Here is a 16,014-nt window from a genome sequence, read left to right on the forward strand (position 1 = left end):
TATGCCATGGACCTATAAAGGAAGGTTTTTTCTCGTCAGTTTCCCTGTTTGACATGTGCGCTCCGAATGCACACGTGCATCGCGCGGCGTAGCGCAGACAAAAAAAAAAAAAAAAAAAAAAAGATTAATTTTTTTTTTTTTTTTTTTTGGGCAGCTGTTGGCCTGGCGGGGGGTCCCGTTGGCCTGGCGGGCCCGCCAGGCCTGTATAATGGTAGGGGAAACACTGTTAAGGTGTTGGCTTGAAATGTGTATCCCTCACTTTTTCTATCTTTTTGTAATAAAGAAGAAATTAATCGTCAAAGACACCCTTACACATTGTGACAACCAACCCCATCATGGGGTCGGTTGTCACACACTATGGGGTTGTTTGTCATAATGTTATCTTAATGGAAATAATCTTAAAAAGAAGGCAAGAAAGCAGAATTCAATTTTAAAGTTTAATTGCAATGTCAAGTTGACAAATAGGCCTACATAACTTACTGTGTAAAAGCCTGGAAGAAAAAAACTGAGGAGCTAAATATTTTGGTAACACTTTACAATAAGGTACACAAAATTGTAGTAGCTACTACATACCTACTACATAGGTATTTTTTTTTTGTGCTACCTATGTGTTAGGTAGCACAAAAAAAAAAAACCTTATGTGTTACCTACTACATAGTTTTTTTTTTTTTGTGCTACCTATGTGTTAGGTAGCACAAAAAAAAAACCCCTATGTGTTACCTACTACATAGTTTTTTTTTTTTTGCGCTACCTATGTGTTAGGTAGCACAAAAAAAAAACCCCTATGTGTTAGGTAGCACATAGGGTTTTTTTTTTTTGTGCTACCTATGTGTTAGGTAGCACAAAAAAAAAAACCCTATGTGTTACCTACTACATAGTTTTTTTTTTTTTGCGCTACCTATGTGTTAGGTAGCACAAAAAAAAAACCCCTATGTGTTAGGTAGCACATAGGGTTTTTTTTTTGTGCTACCTATGTGTTAGGTAGCACAAAAAAAAAACCCTATGTGTTACCTACTACATAGTTTTTTTTTTTTTGCGCTACCTATGTGTTAGGTAGCACAAAAAAAAGAACCCTATGTGTTAGGTAGCACATAGGGGTTTTTTTTTTGTGCTACCTATGTGTTAGGTAGCACAAAAAAAAAAAACCCTATGTGTTACCTACTACATAGTTTTTTTTTTGCGCTACCTAACACATAGGTAGCGCAAAAAAAAACAACTATGTAGTAGGTAACACATAGGGTTTTTTTTTTTGTGCTACCTAACACATAGGTAGCGCAAAAAAAAAAAAAACTATGTAGTAGGTAACACATAGGGGTTTTTTTTTTGTGCTAACTAACACATAGGTAGCACAAAAAAAAAAAACCCTATGTGCTACCTAACACATAGGGTTTTTTTTTTGTGCTACCTAACACATAGGTAGCGCAAAAAAAAACTATGTAGTAGGTAACACATAGGGTTTTTTTTTTGTGCTAACTAACACATAGGTAGCACAAAAAAAAACCCCTATGTGCTACCTAACACATAGGGTTTTTTTTTTGTGCTACCTAACACATAGGTAGCGCAAAAAAAAAAAACTATGTAGTAGGTAACACATAGGGTTTTTTTTTTTGTGCTACCTAACACATAGGTAGCGCAAAAAAAAAAACTATGTAGTAGGTAACACATAGGGTTTTTTTTTGTGCTAACTAACACATAGGTAGCACAAAAAAAAAACCCTATGTGCTACCTAACACATAGGGTTTTTTTTTTTGTGCTACCTAACACATAGGTAGCGCAAAAAAAAAAAACTATGTAGTAGGTAACACATAGGGTTTTTTTTTTGTGCTAACTAACACATAGGTAGCACAAAAAAAAAACCCTATGTGCTACCTAACACATAGGGGGTTTTTTTTTGTGTTACCTAACACATAGGTAGCGCAAAAAAAAAAAAACTATGTAGTAGGTAACACATAGGGTTTTTTTTTTTGTGCTAACTAACACATAGGTAGCACAAAAAAAAAACCCCTATGTGCTACCTAACACATAGGGTTTTTTTTTGTGCTACCTAACACATAGGTAGCGCAAAAAAAAAAAAACTATGTAGTAGGTAACACATAGGGTTTTTTTTTTGTGCTACCTAACACATAGGTAGCACAAAAAAAAAAAAACCCTATGTGCTACCTAACACATAGGGTTTTTTTTTTTTGTGCTACCTAACACATAGGTAGCGCAAAAAAAAAAAACTATGTAGTAGGTAACACATAAGGTTTTTTTTTTTGTGCTACCTAACACATAGGTAGCACAAAAAAAAAACCCTATGTGCTACCTAACACATAGGTTTTTTTTTTTGTGCTACCCAACACATAGGTAGCACAAAAAAAAAAAACCTATGTAGTAGGTATGTAGTAGCTACTACAATTTTGTGTACCTTATTGTAAAGTGTTACCAATATTTTCAATTTGACATAAAAAACACAAACAGTCCTCTCACCTCAAATTCAGCAGTCTAACTCCAAGAAAGACTATGTAGGTGACCTCTGATCCCAATTCTGGATATTTACATACCAAAATTTCACAGACAGCGCCTTCTGCTTCCGAGATATAACGATTGCGACAACCAACCCGTGACATTTTACCCCATTCTCCCCTACCATTGAAGTTGTGCTGGTGTCCTTTGCACAACCCAACCTATATACTTTACATCCAGGAGAATGTTCTCCAACTGTGGGTTTGGTCGTATCATTTTGTCATCCAGGATGTTGGCCTTCAGTGGTCTGCCAAGTCATTCGCCACTATTGAGCTCACTAGCAATTTTGTATTTTTGTTTGCCAAATAGTGGATTTCAACACATCCAATATTTTGGCTTATATTTTATTCCGATTTTCCAACCCATTTAATATGTGGCTTACCGTCTGACATTGACACTTTTAGTCGTCTTGTTGGAAGACAACAACAGATTCAGAAGGAAACACAATAATAAAATAAAAAAAATTCAGACCTAAGATTCAAATTCAAACGCAGATTTGCAGAGACTCAAGCTACACATACACACACAGACTCATATGGACACATTTTCAGACCTTTGCACAAAAAAAATCAACAGCTGTCTTATGTTGTTTTATGTACAGTACACTGCCCCTTGTTTAAATAAAGAAGGGAATTATTAGCTATTTATTATTTAAAAAAAGGCCCACCATCCATGGAGAGCACTACAATACACCATAACCATTTCTGCCCTTTCGACTAATTTATTTCTCTCATGATGTCAATTCAAACCAGGTTTGCCTGTTGGGCAAAAATACAAACAACATTTTTTATTCGAAAAGCACCTAATCTTGCCCTTAAGGGAGCCTGTGCTCATTTCCACACTGACTCTTATCTTAACAGACTAGTGAATTAATGTGAAGATAAAATGATATAACCTACTTTTTGTAATCCCCCCTCCAGGTGTTGTTTGTGATAATTTTTGTCATGTGAGGTGTGTCCCTGTGAGAATAGAATATGCCATGTGTGCCATCCCTTTTGAAACAGTTTTGTGTTGTGAGTAAATAACACCAACAAAAAATAAGTTTAAATATTCAGCTGGAGTTCAAGACAATTATCAATGGCACAACGATCCAGGCTGTTAATGTGGAAAATCCCTTTCACTAACTTCCAACAAGACAAGTAGCCTATAGCTATCATTTCTTACATGTCATGCATCAACAAGTGCAGCAATTCCACCACTCAATGAACGCACGCGCAACAGTGTCTATTGCTGAATCAGAGGGGGTGAGGCTATATGGCCATGGGGTGAGGGAAGGTAGGAAGGTGTGGGCGTGTAGGCTACCCAAGCCTCTCCAAAGTCCTCTATCTTTGATTTGTCCTCTTAGAAGGAGAAATGGCTTTGAGGAAAGTGGTTGGAATATTTTGAATTACATTTTTTTATATACACTGGAGATCTTTTTTTTCTTCTTTTTTTTTAAAGGACATATTGCCGCACGTGGATCGGAGAGCAATTTTGTAAGACGGGAAACCGCAGTTTGGCCTCAGTGCGCAAGCCTCAGGTAGGATGACATGAATCTACAAATATGAAAGGAACAGTGCGACAATCACCCCCTGAGTCGTTATTTGCAGCCTGGACCACGTGGAAATCTAATTTGGATGTTTACTCTATGCTGGTGGGAGATTAATTTGGCAAGTGCTCGAGTCCACACAGGGCTGTGATAATTTTTTTTTGCATTGCCAACTTCTGAAATGGCTTGGATAGGTCTACTATCTGCGAGAATCATGTTGTTGCTGTTGGCAATACTGGAATTGGTTGTCTTACAAGGTGGGATACGTTTGAATGATGTCAAGCAAGCTGCGGCAAACTTCTAAAATGTTTCAATATTTATTCTTTATTTTATTTGCAAATTTGTTTTACAAGGTGTCGTGACTGTCGATGCCTTGATCTTACCCGAAATCGTCTCCAGAGGTCTTCCGGACCCCAGCAGGGTGTCTGGCTCCCGGGTCTCCGCGGCTGCACAGCTGTCTGAGGCGACGGAGGCGAAGTCCAGACCTAAGCGCTGCACTTGTTATTCCTACAAGGATAAAGAGTGCGTTTACTACTGCCACTTGGATATCATCTGGATCAACACTCCCGAGTAAGACACGATTGTTAAATAGCCTATAGGCCTACCATATAATCGCCATTAATCCACACAATAGCCATAAAGACGCGTTTAAAGCGCTTTGTACAACTACAAACTGTGGCAAGTGACGCCTGGTTGGATGTCTGCTTCAGTGAGGCGCCAGACTTTGTCACGGTCCAGGCGACGACAAGCCCATTAGAAACTAATTTGCATTGCGAGGTCAAAGTGTGATGCCACAGAGCTGAAATATATGAAATGGTTCCTGCACCATGATCAAAAGATCATATAGGCCTATCAGTTTGCATGCATGTCCCCTGTGCGTCAAAGGTTACAGAAAACCAAACTTAATTAGCATCTAATCATCTCTGTAAGCTCTCACATATTTGTGGCGGACATGGAACAAAAAACACTGGCTAAGCCTCGTTAATGAAGGACGTGATCTTCGTAGACATAACAATAGATATTACAGTAGCTGCATTCCGGTCGTGAACTGACCAGCAAGTCATCCCGTTAAGGAGAAAAATCAATATTCTTCAGCGTGGAGGTTGTGATGCTGGCTGGACTGAGATCAGAGCGAGATCGGTCATGCAAAGTGAATGGCCTGCAGGGGGCTGGCAAGGAATAGTCCACTTCTACATTTTGTTTATGGCAGATTTGATAATAATTCAAATGCTCTCCTCAGCACTCACTCTAGAGTTGGATTTCTTCTATGGGAGTTCTTTAGTTACAAAGATTGTACAACAGTAGCCACTGCGGTAGGCCTACTGTGGTGAAAATGTGTCTGAATTAGATTTTCTTGCCTTTGCTTTGAACCTAAAACCAAAGGAATTTATTAACATATTCTTAAAATTACTGAATGAATTAACTTTTGCTTTAGAAGGAGGCAAACTAGGCCATGCATCTTGAGCTGTTGTGTATGGACACACCGATGAAAGCAACATAATGAAGATGTAATTATTGAAAATGGTGGTTGTAATTAGGTGGATTGGTGCCAGGCCATCGATACAAACATGCACTAAACCACCGGGAGACACTCGGCTGGACTGCACCTCGGGGTTATGTTGCCTCGGCAGGTGGCGATAAACTGTGAAAAGTGAACACTGCCGGCTGGCATTAGTACCGCAAGCAAACCTTTTTTTTTTTTACACTTTGTTCTTACCCCAGGGTCTGTTCAACATGTGGCACAGCATACCGCAGATTAGTAGCAATACCTGCACATTTGTTTTCCAGCACCTCCTCGTTTTGAGAAATTGGGCTGTGTTTTGTCACCTCCATAACCGCATATTAAAATCCTTGGCAAAGACAGTCAGAAAGCATTCTTTCTTACTCTGTCTTCTTGTTCCAACACTGCTGAGGGCTGATTCAGGTAAACACCTCACTTTATTACTGCCTAGCAAGTTAGGACAAATTGACATAGTTTACAGGCTGAGTTGGATAAACATACTGCAACTTTAATTTGAAAACAGTAAGAGGGTTAATGTGTGTAGATGAACTACTGAAACACAAGTCCGTGGCTAAAGTTTCATAAAATCTCACAATGTAAAGTCAACAAGCTCAAGTCACAAGCTATCTCCCAAAGCTGATTATTATTGGTTCCCAAGACTGTGGTTATACAGTAGGTAGCCACCAAGTGTCAGTGTGTGCATGTATGACCCCTGCTTGTGTGAGTTACAGCTATAAATCAAGTGCTTGTGCTCAGTTTAAGATGTTTCCTTAAAAGAAAAACACTCTCCTGCCATGAGATGATATCCCCGAGCTACTGTAAACATTCTCAGACCCTTGTGTCATACATTAAGACAGAACTCTGCCCTACAGCAGCCACCACACACACACACACACACACACACACACACACACACACACACACACACACACACACACACACACACACACACACACACACACACACACACACACACACACACACACACACACACACACACACACACACACACACACACACACACACACACACACACACACACACACACACACACACACACAAAATGCAGTGAAAGAATTAGGCAGGAGTACGCCAACAACTCTCCAACTCTTAACGGAGGGCGGCCATTGGTAATATATAGCTCTGGAAAAAATTTGGAGACCACTCCAAATGTTCAGTGTCTCTCGTTTGACTATTTATAGGTATATGTTTGAGTAGAATGAAGATTTTGGTTTTATAATATAAACTACTGACAACATTTCTACCAAATTCCAATACACTTTATGTAATTAAGAGCATTTTCAATAAGTTATGTAGAGATGAAGATCCAGACTGGTCTCTTAATGTTTTGCTGATGGTTATTTTAATTCAAAAGAAACAGATGTCACTGATCGTGTTAGGGGTTTGTCCTCATTGGCAGACCTTCCTCTCAGCTGAGTACCGTTCCCGCGGGGATGTTCCAATCCGTTTCACAAACAGATTCCCTTTCCTCTTTGCCCCTAAAGCCATTAACACATTTCTACAAGTCTCCTTCTGTACAAACCCCATCCCAGATAGTAAAAGAAACAGAGAGCGAGTGGAGAGAGGAACAACACAGAGAAGAGAAAAGTAATTCCGACCTGACACTCCAAGCATAAAAAATTGATAGCCAGTTGGGAGGATTACAGTCAGAATTGTACAGTGATGGATTCTTGAGCTCAAGTTCGTTTTCTTATTGGATTTCATGGACCTTTCTGGCTGCCCTTTGTTTTTTCCATTACAAATTCCCGAGACATGTGAGGCAGGTAAAGGCCAGGACACACCGGTCTGACTACCGACCGTCGCCCGAAAATGCAGTCTGCCGATTCAGGCAGCTCCAGTTTGCCCGTCGCGCCCAAAAAAGTGCCAAGAACACACCGAGCCGACTACTGACTTTCCGTACGCTCTGCGCTTGCGCGGGACGTAATGTCTCCATAACAGCAAGCGGCGTAAATCTGTATTGTGGCCCAAAAAAATACGGAAGCCGGAAATGATGGGACAGCTCTCTAGACCATAAACATAGATATAAATACGTATTATATCTATGGACCATAAAAAGCACCATTTCTAGCAGAGAGTGTCGAGCAGTCAGATTTGTGTCCCCGCCCCCTCCAGACTCTCCGATGGCCGATTATCGGGCCGGTGTGTCCTGGCCTTAAAACTCATCTCAATCATAAGAGCCTTATCACGGATCATTCAGATGGCTTTGAATGTCGTGAAGTATGTATAACTTTGTGTTCAAATGCATGCTTTTCATTGAAACAATGGGATCTATAGTAAGAACTATCTCTCTCTGTAGTGTGAAAAATAAGTCCTGTATGTATGGCTGGTGGTTTACTAAAGTTTACTAAAACATTATTACTAAAGAATATGTATGTTTGTTTGTATTTTCAGGCGCACTGTGCCCTACGGTATGTCCAGCTATAGAGGACCTCAGCGTCGCAGACGTGCTGTGGGTGCAAAAGCAGTCGACAATGAGGGGGAAAAGGCTCAGCGCTGCATTTGCGCTGTGCTCGCATCAGACCACGATTGCCATGCTTTTTGTCAGTCAAGGTTAGTCAAGACATTCATTGGATCCTGCTGAGTTCTCTCTTTTGTCTGTTGAATAATATGTATGAAATATAGAATGCTATTGGTGTTAATATTCTATTAAAATTCCACAGTACTAGCATCCAATGTCATGGAAAACCATCATTTCAAAATAAGTGTAAGCATTCGGATGTTAATTGTACATATTAAAAGGTGGAGTCAGCGATTCTGGAGAATGCTTGTTGTCAAAATCACTTTGGACAAAACAGTGAATATCTCCTCGCGATCCACTAACTGTCCGTACTGTATGTGGGATGAAAAGAATCCGGTGTTAATAGAGACTAAGCTGTGTTAATACACAGGATTCTTTCGTGAACTGGTGTGTAGAAAAATAGTATGTACGCAACGGGGGCCCACTGTAGCCAGCTAGATGCCTGTTTACAGAGCCTCGGTTGTGTATTAGCACTGAATAATTTTTTCAGCCCCCACACAGTACGGACGGATAGCGGATCTTTAGGAGATATACATTGATTTTGACAAAAGATATTTTGACTGCAAGCTTTCTCAAGAATTTCCGACTCCACCTTTAATGTGGGGAAAAAACACACTTTATTATTATAAGAAATAAAAATATTTGCATGTCCTCTGGGTCAGTGTTGCTTGGGCTTGGAGACTTGGGCTTTGAAATGTGTTGGTATTTATCAGGCAGGCAGGGTCTAAAGAGAAGGTTGCATTAAGGGAAATGTAGTATCCTGTTTTTAAAACTTGACACACAAAAAGGTGAGGATTTCTATGCCTCTGCTGCTTCAATATTTCAAAATATTTTATATTCCGACTCTTCTGGCCACTTTCCTACTTTACTACTTTTTATGAAAGAGCAATAAACAAAAACTAGATAAGCCCTTTAAAGCCACTATGAGTAACATGGCACGTTGGCGTCCCCTTTGGACAAAAGCGGTAGTATTTTTACGACGCCCGCTGTCGCAAAGCTGTTTTCTAGCTCGTGCCAGGCGTGCGAGTGTGAACTGAGAAGGGCGCAATATAGTGCATGTCTGTGTGTTGAAAGTGTGAGGACTCTTTTTGGCTCCGTGAGAGTGGTTTTGACACTGCATCAACTAATGCCAGTCAGTGCTACACACACCTGATTGCAATGAGTTGATGCAGCAGCGTCACCTAACTACTCTCTCTCACGGAGCTGAAAGATTACGTATCCTCACAGAAAGCGAATGAACGAGAGATGGCAGTTAGTATGGATCACGATGAGGTAATGTGTTTGTGTTGTTGATGTAAATAATGACTATTTCATATAATGGTTATCTGATGATGGTGAAGCAAAGCAAACTTGTGTTAGTACCAACCGCTCATTCATTTAGGAGTAAACACTGCAGTCTAGTTTCGCTCTCGTGAAATTGTATACACGTTGCTTGGCAATGCCCTCGTCCCGCAAGTAGCCTATATCACTCTCCCTTTTAGCTTTTCTTCATTGCATTCTCTATTTTTTCTTTGATGGTTCAGCCCCGTTATCAGTCATTATGACGACAAATAACTGTCTCAAACAAGGCTCCCGCTCCCCTTCCCTCACCTGGAGGGATAGGCTTCTCAAATCACGTTGTTGCGCCACACTGAAATCTGCGACCAATACGGATATGTGACCATAGAGCCTGCACGAGCGAACCGAAAATCGGACTGGGTGTGCGACCAGACCAAAAGCAGTAATAAAAACGTCTTTCTTTGCACTGATGGTCTCGTTTGCTGTTAAAGGTAATTTATGATTATCAGAGGAAACATGAGGCTGTTTAAAAGATATTTAAATGTTACTCGTAGCCGCTTTAATATTACAGATTTAATTTGAAATGTTCTCTTCAAAGCCCCCTGCAGAGAGCGCCAATCAGGAGTCTCCATAGAATCCCTGGTGCTGGGTGACAGTCCACCACCAATCCATCTTCTGCTGTTGTCGTCGAGGTAAATGGACCCTCTGCTCTTCAGCCCCTTCGCTCTCTGTTTGGCACTCTTGCTTCCACAGGTACATTGACATAAAGAGCTTTGGATTTTTGACATTGTCGACATTCCTCAGCATCATAACTCTCGGAGCAAGTTCCATCAGGTCAAGCTACAGATCCCTGGAGGCTTACCCCTTCTAGTCCCCCCACCACCCTTTGTAATTGCAACTGGCGCTGAGTTATGTGGACCACACTTGGCGCTTGCTTTTAAACCTATGAGATCAGCTTGTATCAATCCATAATGGGACAACAACAACATTCAAATGTTGGTAAGCAAAAGATGACTCAAGGAACCATGGATAGTAGGACCAAGGCAGGATATCCTGGTTGATTGCCTTTTTGAAATATTGAAACAAGCCCAACAAATAAGTGGAAAGCTTTTGTCCAGCTGTGCTGTGGTGGGGCATATTATTGTGCTTGGTTATGCGAGTCTATATACAGTCCACAAAGGTTTGCATATTTTGTTCATATTACTTACTTCTTACAGTAGTATTGTGTGAGTCAATTCGACATACCCTGTCCTACTGCCACAAAGACTCATCAGTGCACCACATGCTTATTAATCTGCAGTATTTAGCCTTTGTAAAAGATGAAACTATACATTTGTAACTCATTTATACAGGTTTAGATCTTTATTAGAGGAATTGAGACATGGTATGTAAGATGGAAAGTAATGAGATATACGCAGACGCTGTGGCCATGCGACCTCCCACTTGACTTCTTCCAGTTTCTCTGCACTGTGCCTCCACTTCTCTGTATTCTTTTTGTCAAATAGTTATTTTGACAGCTGCTGAGCAAACAATATTTACTTATTTATCATATCCTTAAAATGTTTGCACCTTATGTAATTTTCATAGCAGAATTACTTTTATCTCTTTTTTTTTGTCAGGCAGAATGGTGTTTAGTCAAAACAAATTTTGTACCAAATTATGAGGTTTTCTCTAGACAACAACAGGAAACAATGATAATTAAGTGTTTTTTGTGAGCGCTTGTTGTTTTGTGGCCCATGTGGTTGCAGTACAATGTACTGAGCATCCATCCATCCATTTAAAAAGGAGTTGAATGTGATGAGGACTTGGTTTAACGAAAGTACCGCAAAGAGAATTCGAGATGGCTTTTTTGTTTATGCCATGGCTTGGATCAAAAAGTGCAAAGTGGTATTTCCAGTCTGACATATTCAGTGTCATTATGGGCCTCCACTCAGTCAGTGAGTCAGTTATTTTGTTCTATGAAAAGTTTCGCTTTCTTGTCAGTGGATGGTGAATCAATAAAAATTCAGAATCATCAATGACTTTCCAATAACTGTATTGGGGGTTTTGTACACAAGATTGGCAGGCGTTACATTTAATACATTTTGTTTAAAGGAATTATTACTTCACATAACATGGATAGTATTTACATTACATAAAAAGGATGATAAAACGCTACCTGTACAACATAGTAACAGTGTCGTTCTTGGTGTTGATGGTCATTGTAGGACAATGTATGAATGTAACATTAGCATACGCAAAAATAATATTGAATACTTTATAAAAGCTATTTTAACATAAGATTCAATAAATAACTACAATATTCATGCTTTTTCTCCCAAGATAATGACAAATATCATACCTAGGATCTGATAAATAGGAAAAATGCATGGTTGCAAATTACATAAACTCGTTGAACAAAGAGTCATGTTACGTACAGTATGTATGTATGACTTAAAGTATATTTGTAAACCTCACATTTCTATATCCCAACCCACCTTCAACACGTATTGGGATAATATAATGGGTTAATTTCACAGGGTAATAGCACATCAGAATATATGTTGTAAAATGTCTGACAGTTAACCACTAGTATTTATATTTTTTAAATAATTACTTTCCTGCCAGCTAGTGTTAATTGTTTCACTTTCCATAATGCACCATGATAGATTTTAGTTTTAAGAAGAATTTCCAACGAGTGGAAGAGATGGCACTTGGTTGCACTAAGTTTAAAGTGAACTTTACTTTTTAATGTTGATCATCATTTGGTTGTATTTGTCCTGACTCATATGCCCTTTTTCATAGATAACATGAACAATGTTTTCTTCTATTTGTGTGAAACTTATATGCCAACAATTCAATGATAACTGAGCCAAACTACATGTGCCAAAAATAAACAAATAAAAACACCCCAGATCCAGTGGTGTGACATTCCTTCACTGAAATATTTGAGCTTTTCTGGTCTGTGGGGAGATAAGTGGTTGGGAAGATGCACAGCAGGACAGCCTGGGGTTTTAAGGGCTGTTTGGGTGTGTGCAAGGTCAACTGCAGTATTTTAACCAATGCTTTGCCTACATTTCTTGCACTCATTTGTACTGAGTTGAATTTATGATGGTCAATACACCAGACCTACCCCATGTTCCCCTTCCCCCACCATATCCAGGCTTAAGCTGGCCTTAAATTATCAACACTGTCTTTGTTATTCCACATTTTATCTCTCTAAGGAGGCCAGTTCAATGTATAGCATATATTGCATTTTGAATTTCATACTTTAAACTGAGCGACAAAATTCAAATGAGAAACAGAACCCGCACATTCTGCTTTTGCTAAATAATAAGTGTAAAATAGTTGCCAGTAACCGGCACAACTCAGGAATAACAACAGTATGCAACAGATATAAAAAGTGTGACAGCCGTGGTTGTGACAAATTTACACAAATCATAAGTACTTTATCTTGTTATCTCGAGACAACAAAGTCGTTTTTTGGGAAAATGAAATTTGGGCGGAAGTAGGTGGGCAGGCGGAGCCAGACTACCATTTCCTTGGGAGAAAACCAAACATTATTTCTTGTGATACTTTCTTAATTGTCTTGTTAATCGGAGACTACGTGTTTTTGTTTTCTCAAGATAAGGAGAAAATGATATCCTTATTACCAGAAAACGACTGTGTTACCCTTATTACCAGAAAATGACTGTGTTATCTCGAGATGGAGAGATAATTTGACTTAAGGGATTTAGAAAAAAAAGAAAAGAAAAAAGAAGTGGAACCCCAACATACTTTCTTTCATCCTTTGTATATTGTTGTTCTTACTTTTGATGTAAAACCAGGAAATTTATTTCAGAGCTGCTTTTTTGCAGTACGAACAATTGTCCCCTCACCAGACGGAACGCGAAACCAACTGGACCTCCTGAAGCCTTAATTCCACCTATCATTCTGGAATGTCACGCTGTGTTTCCACCCTAACAAGCCTACCCTGGAGCATCAGCTTAAACCTTATGCAGTGAGCACCAATAATATCGCTCGGAGAGAAAGGACCCATTCCCACAGTTTACCCTGGGAAATATGTCTGTGCAGACATACTGGCTAACTACCCCTCCGGCCACACATGCATTTCCAGACACAGTTACGTATATCACGCTTGGCAATTTTCATGGTGCGTTTTTCTTTTTTGAGTGGGTTTGGGGTTTAAAACATGCAGCATCCATTGTAAAGGCAGTGTGTTACGCTCGTCTTATTTTGCATTATATTCTTAATGTGGTGCATAAATGATGAAGTGTCAGGTATAATTAATATAAAATATCGTTTCTCAAATACCTGATAATTGTTTCTGATGAGGATATTGGTTTAACTTCCATCATAATATATTTGTAATCATTTTGCAGCAATGTTTTTGTCAACTATGTACACAGCACATGTAACGACAGTATGAAGATGCAAAAAAGTCTTCCATATTATTTTTTTAGAACTTAACCAGCCTTAGACCTTTTATGATGCTATGTGCATGAGAAACAATCATGTTGCCTATGTTATGCATTTATGGCGCAATCCTGCTTGTTTGCTCCTTAAGTGTAGAACTACATAATTTCCTGCAAATCCACAGTGACGTGCAACTTTGCCATTGATATTTCAAATTTTTCCCATTTTGCAATGATTACGCTCAAATTCCAACCCTGACATTGATAAATCAAAAAAAAAAAAAAAAAATCTAAAATGAAAGAGAAAGGCTGGTCCAAATTCTTCAGAGAACCTAAAAATGACTGCATGTTGGCAAACATAGTGATATTGAACCCTGTGATTTATGACAGACTGGACCACTGAAGTGTTTCTGATATGGACCAATGAAAGCTATGCTGGGTTTTTTTTTTACGAGTCAAACATTTTAAAATATGTTTTTTAGTGATACTCGACAAGTTATTGCTGTACAGGGAGTAGACTTTTCTGTGTATACGTTCCATTGTACACTGCTGCAAGATTGAGGCATATTACATTAAATGTCATGTTGCAATATTCTTAGGTACAAAACAGTTAACCAACTACTGTATAAGTGTACGTCATTTCTTAAATTACAAGGTTTTTATGAGAATTTCATCTGTGTACAAATTGCATGCCAAGTTGAAAAACAGGAGAGCACATGCCCAACAACATGCCACGAGGAACCAATGGAAACTAAGTGGTTTTTTATTCAATTGTGCACTAAATCATTTAAAGACATGTCATTTGGAGCTATAAAGATTTAGAATAGAAAAAAGCATAAAAGTTTATGATTGATGATATAAGTTTAACGATGCAGTAATTGATATAATGAACATAACCCAGTTTCGAGCATAATTACATTTTATAACAAGGAGGGACTGATTTTTAAATATTCAGTAGGTAAGGTAATACATGTTCATAATTAATATGAAGGCATATTTGCTTTTCTGACCAGCAGCAATACACATTACCTACTTGTGTGTGTGAATCTGTTCCTTCCAAGATAGCAGTTCTATTGTAGGTCAAGCCTTTAGTGTACATCAATTTGAATCTTTCTGTACCTTGAATTTGGAGAAAATGTTTAAGCCATGTCACCAATGTATATGAAAGCGTCAGAGTCGTGTCTGAATGCAACACATTGGTTACACTAGATTAGATTAGATTCACTATATTGTCATAACAGGTTACAATGCAACAAAATGTAGTTTCTACCACACTAGTTTCTACCAGTTTCTGCTGTCGAATTGTCAACATACTGTTTGTGCCTATGTGAAATGTCCTTTCACATACCATCAGTCCTCATCCTGGAGCAACAGGGAGAAATGTCACAGACAGCTTTTGCACAACGTTAAAGAAAAACATTTGAATGACCCAAAAATAATAATAATAATAATAATAATAATAATGATAATAATAATAATAATAATAATAATAATAATAATAATAATAATAATAATAATAATAATAATAATAATAATAATAATGTATTTTATTTATAAAGCAGACTTTTAAAAGCTACAAAATATCAATGTGCTTCACGTAAAAGCAACAATTGAAATAACCGAACAATATCAAACCAATCATTAATGCACAGAAACAAGACTAGCTACATTTAGGGAGTGGCATTGAGGACAAGGGTCGATAGGCTATGGGAAGCCAGAGAAGACAGTACACATACCGTTACCATTGTTGTTCTAGTTCACACTCACTGCTCCCATATTATTATAAAAACAGCTGTTTTTTGTATAAAAAGCTCTAAAAATCCACTTTTGTACCATCACAACATTACTGAAAGCGAGTTTACAACTATAGAGTTTACAATACATTTGAGGATAGGTGAGCCTGTTGTGGATACCATGGAGTTTATTGAGGGGGACATGCTATTCACTTGAAATTGCAAAAAACATATTCAGCATTACACTGTCTGTTGGGTGAACAGGTTCCATGTTGTGTCTTTGCCATCTGTTTGGAAATACCACAACACAGGTAGTGATAACTAAGTTATGAGCCCCTTTGGGTCAAAAGCAGTACCATGACACCAGACACTTAGGCCACAATGTTAGGGAAGGGGTATGGCACAGACCAAGGCACGATTGAGGTAAGTTCTCTAAGACCTGAAATTGGAAGTAAATTGACAACATACTGCACCAGGTGTTTACAAAACAGTATTTACGCAACATTGCACCTAAAGGCCATGCTCAAGCACAAATC

At 38.7% G+C, this 16,014-nt stretch overlaps 1 protein-coding gene across 1 annotated transcript; it reads left to right on the forward strand.

The window, feature by feature from the left end:
* Positions 1 to 3,831: 3,831 nt before the first annotated feature.
* On the forward strand, positions 3,832 to 12,234 carry edn3b (endothelin 3b). Its single transcript, XM_080030854.1, has 4 exons — positions 3,832 to 4,290; positions 4,387 to 4,603; positions 7,947 to 8,105; positions 9,950 to 12,234. Exons 1-4 carry the CDS (start codon positions 4,215 to 4,217, stop codon positions 10,002 to 10,004), a joined length of 507 nt encoding a protein of 168 aa, XP_079886980.1. The 5' UTR covers positions 3,832 to 4,214; the 3' UTR covers positions 10,005 to 12,234.
* The last annotated feature ends 3,780 nt before the right edge of the window (positions 12,235 to 16,014 follow it).

The sequence above is a fragment of the Ammodytes marinus genome, assembly GCF_949987685.1.
Source record: "Ammodytes marinus genome assembly, chromosome: 7".
Classification (NCBI taxonomy): Eukaryota; Metazoa; Chordata; class Actinopteri; order Uranoscopiformes; family Ammodytidae; genus Ammodytes; species Ammodytes marinus.

Coding starts and splice junctions, on each gene's coding strand:
- edn3b (XM_080030854.1), top strand. CDS start 4,215: ATGGCTTGGATAGGTCTACTATCTGCGAGAATCATGTTGTTGCTGTTG. Junction 4,291..4,386: donor GGAATTGGTTGTCTTACAAG/GTGGGATACGTT, acceptor TTGTTTTACAAG/GTGTCGTGACTGTCGATGCC. Junction 8,106..9,949: donor CATGCTTTTTGTCAGTCAAG/GTTAGTCAAGAC, acceptor TTCTCTTCAAAG/CCCCCTGCAGAGAGCGCCAA.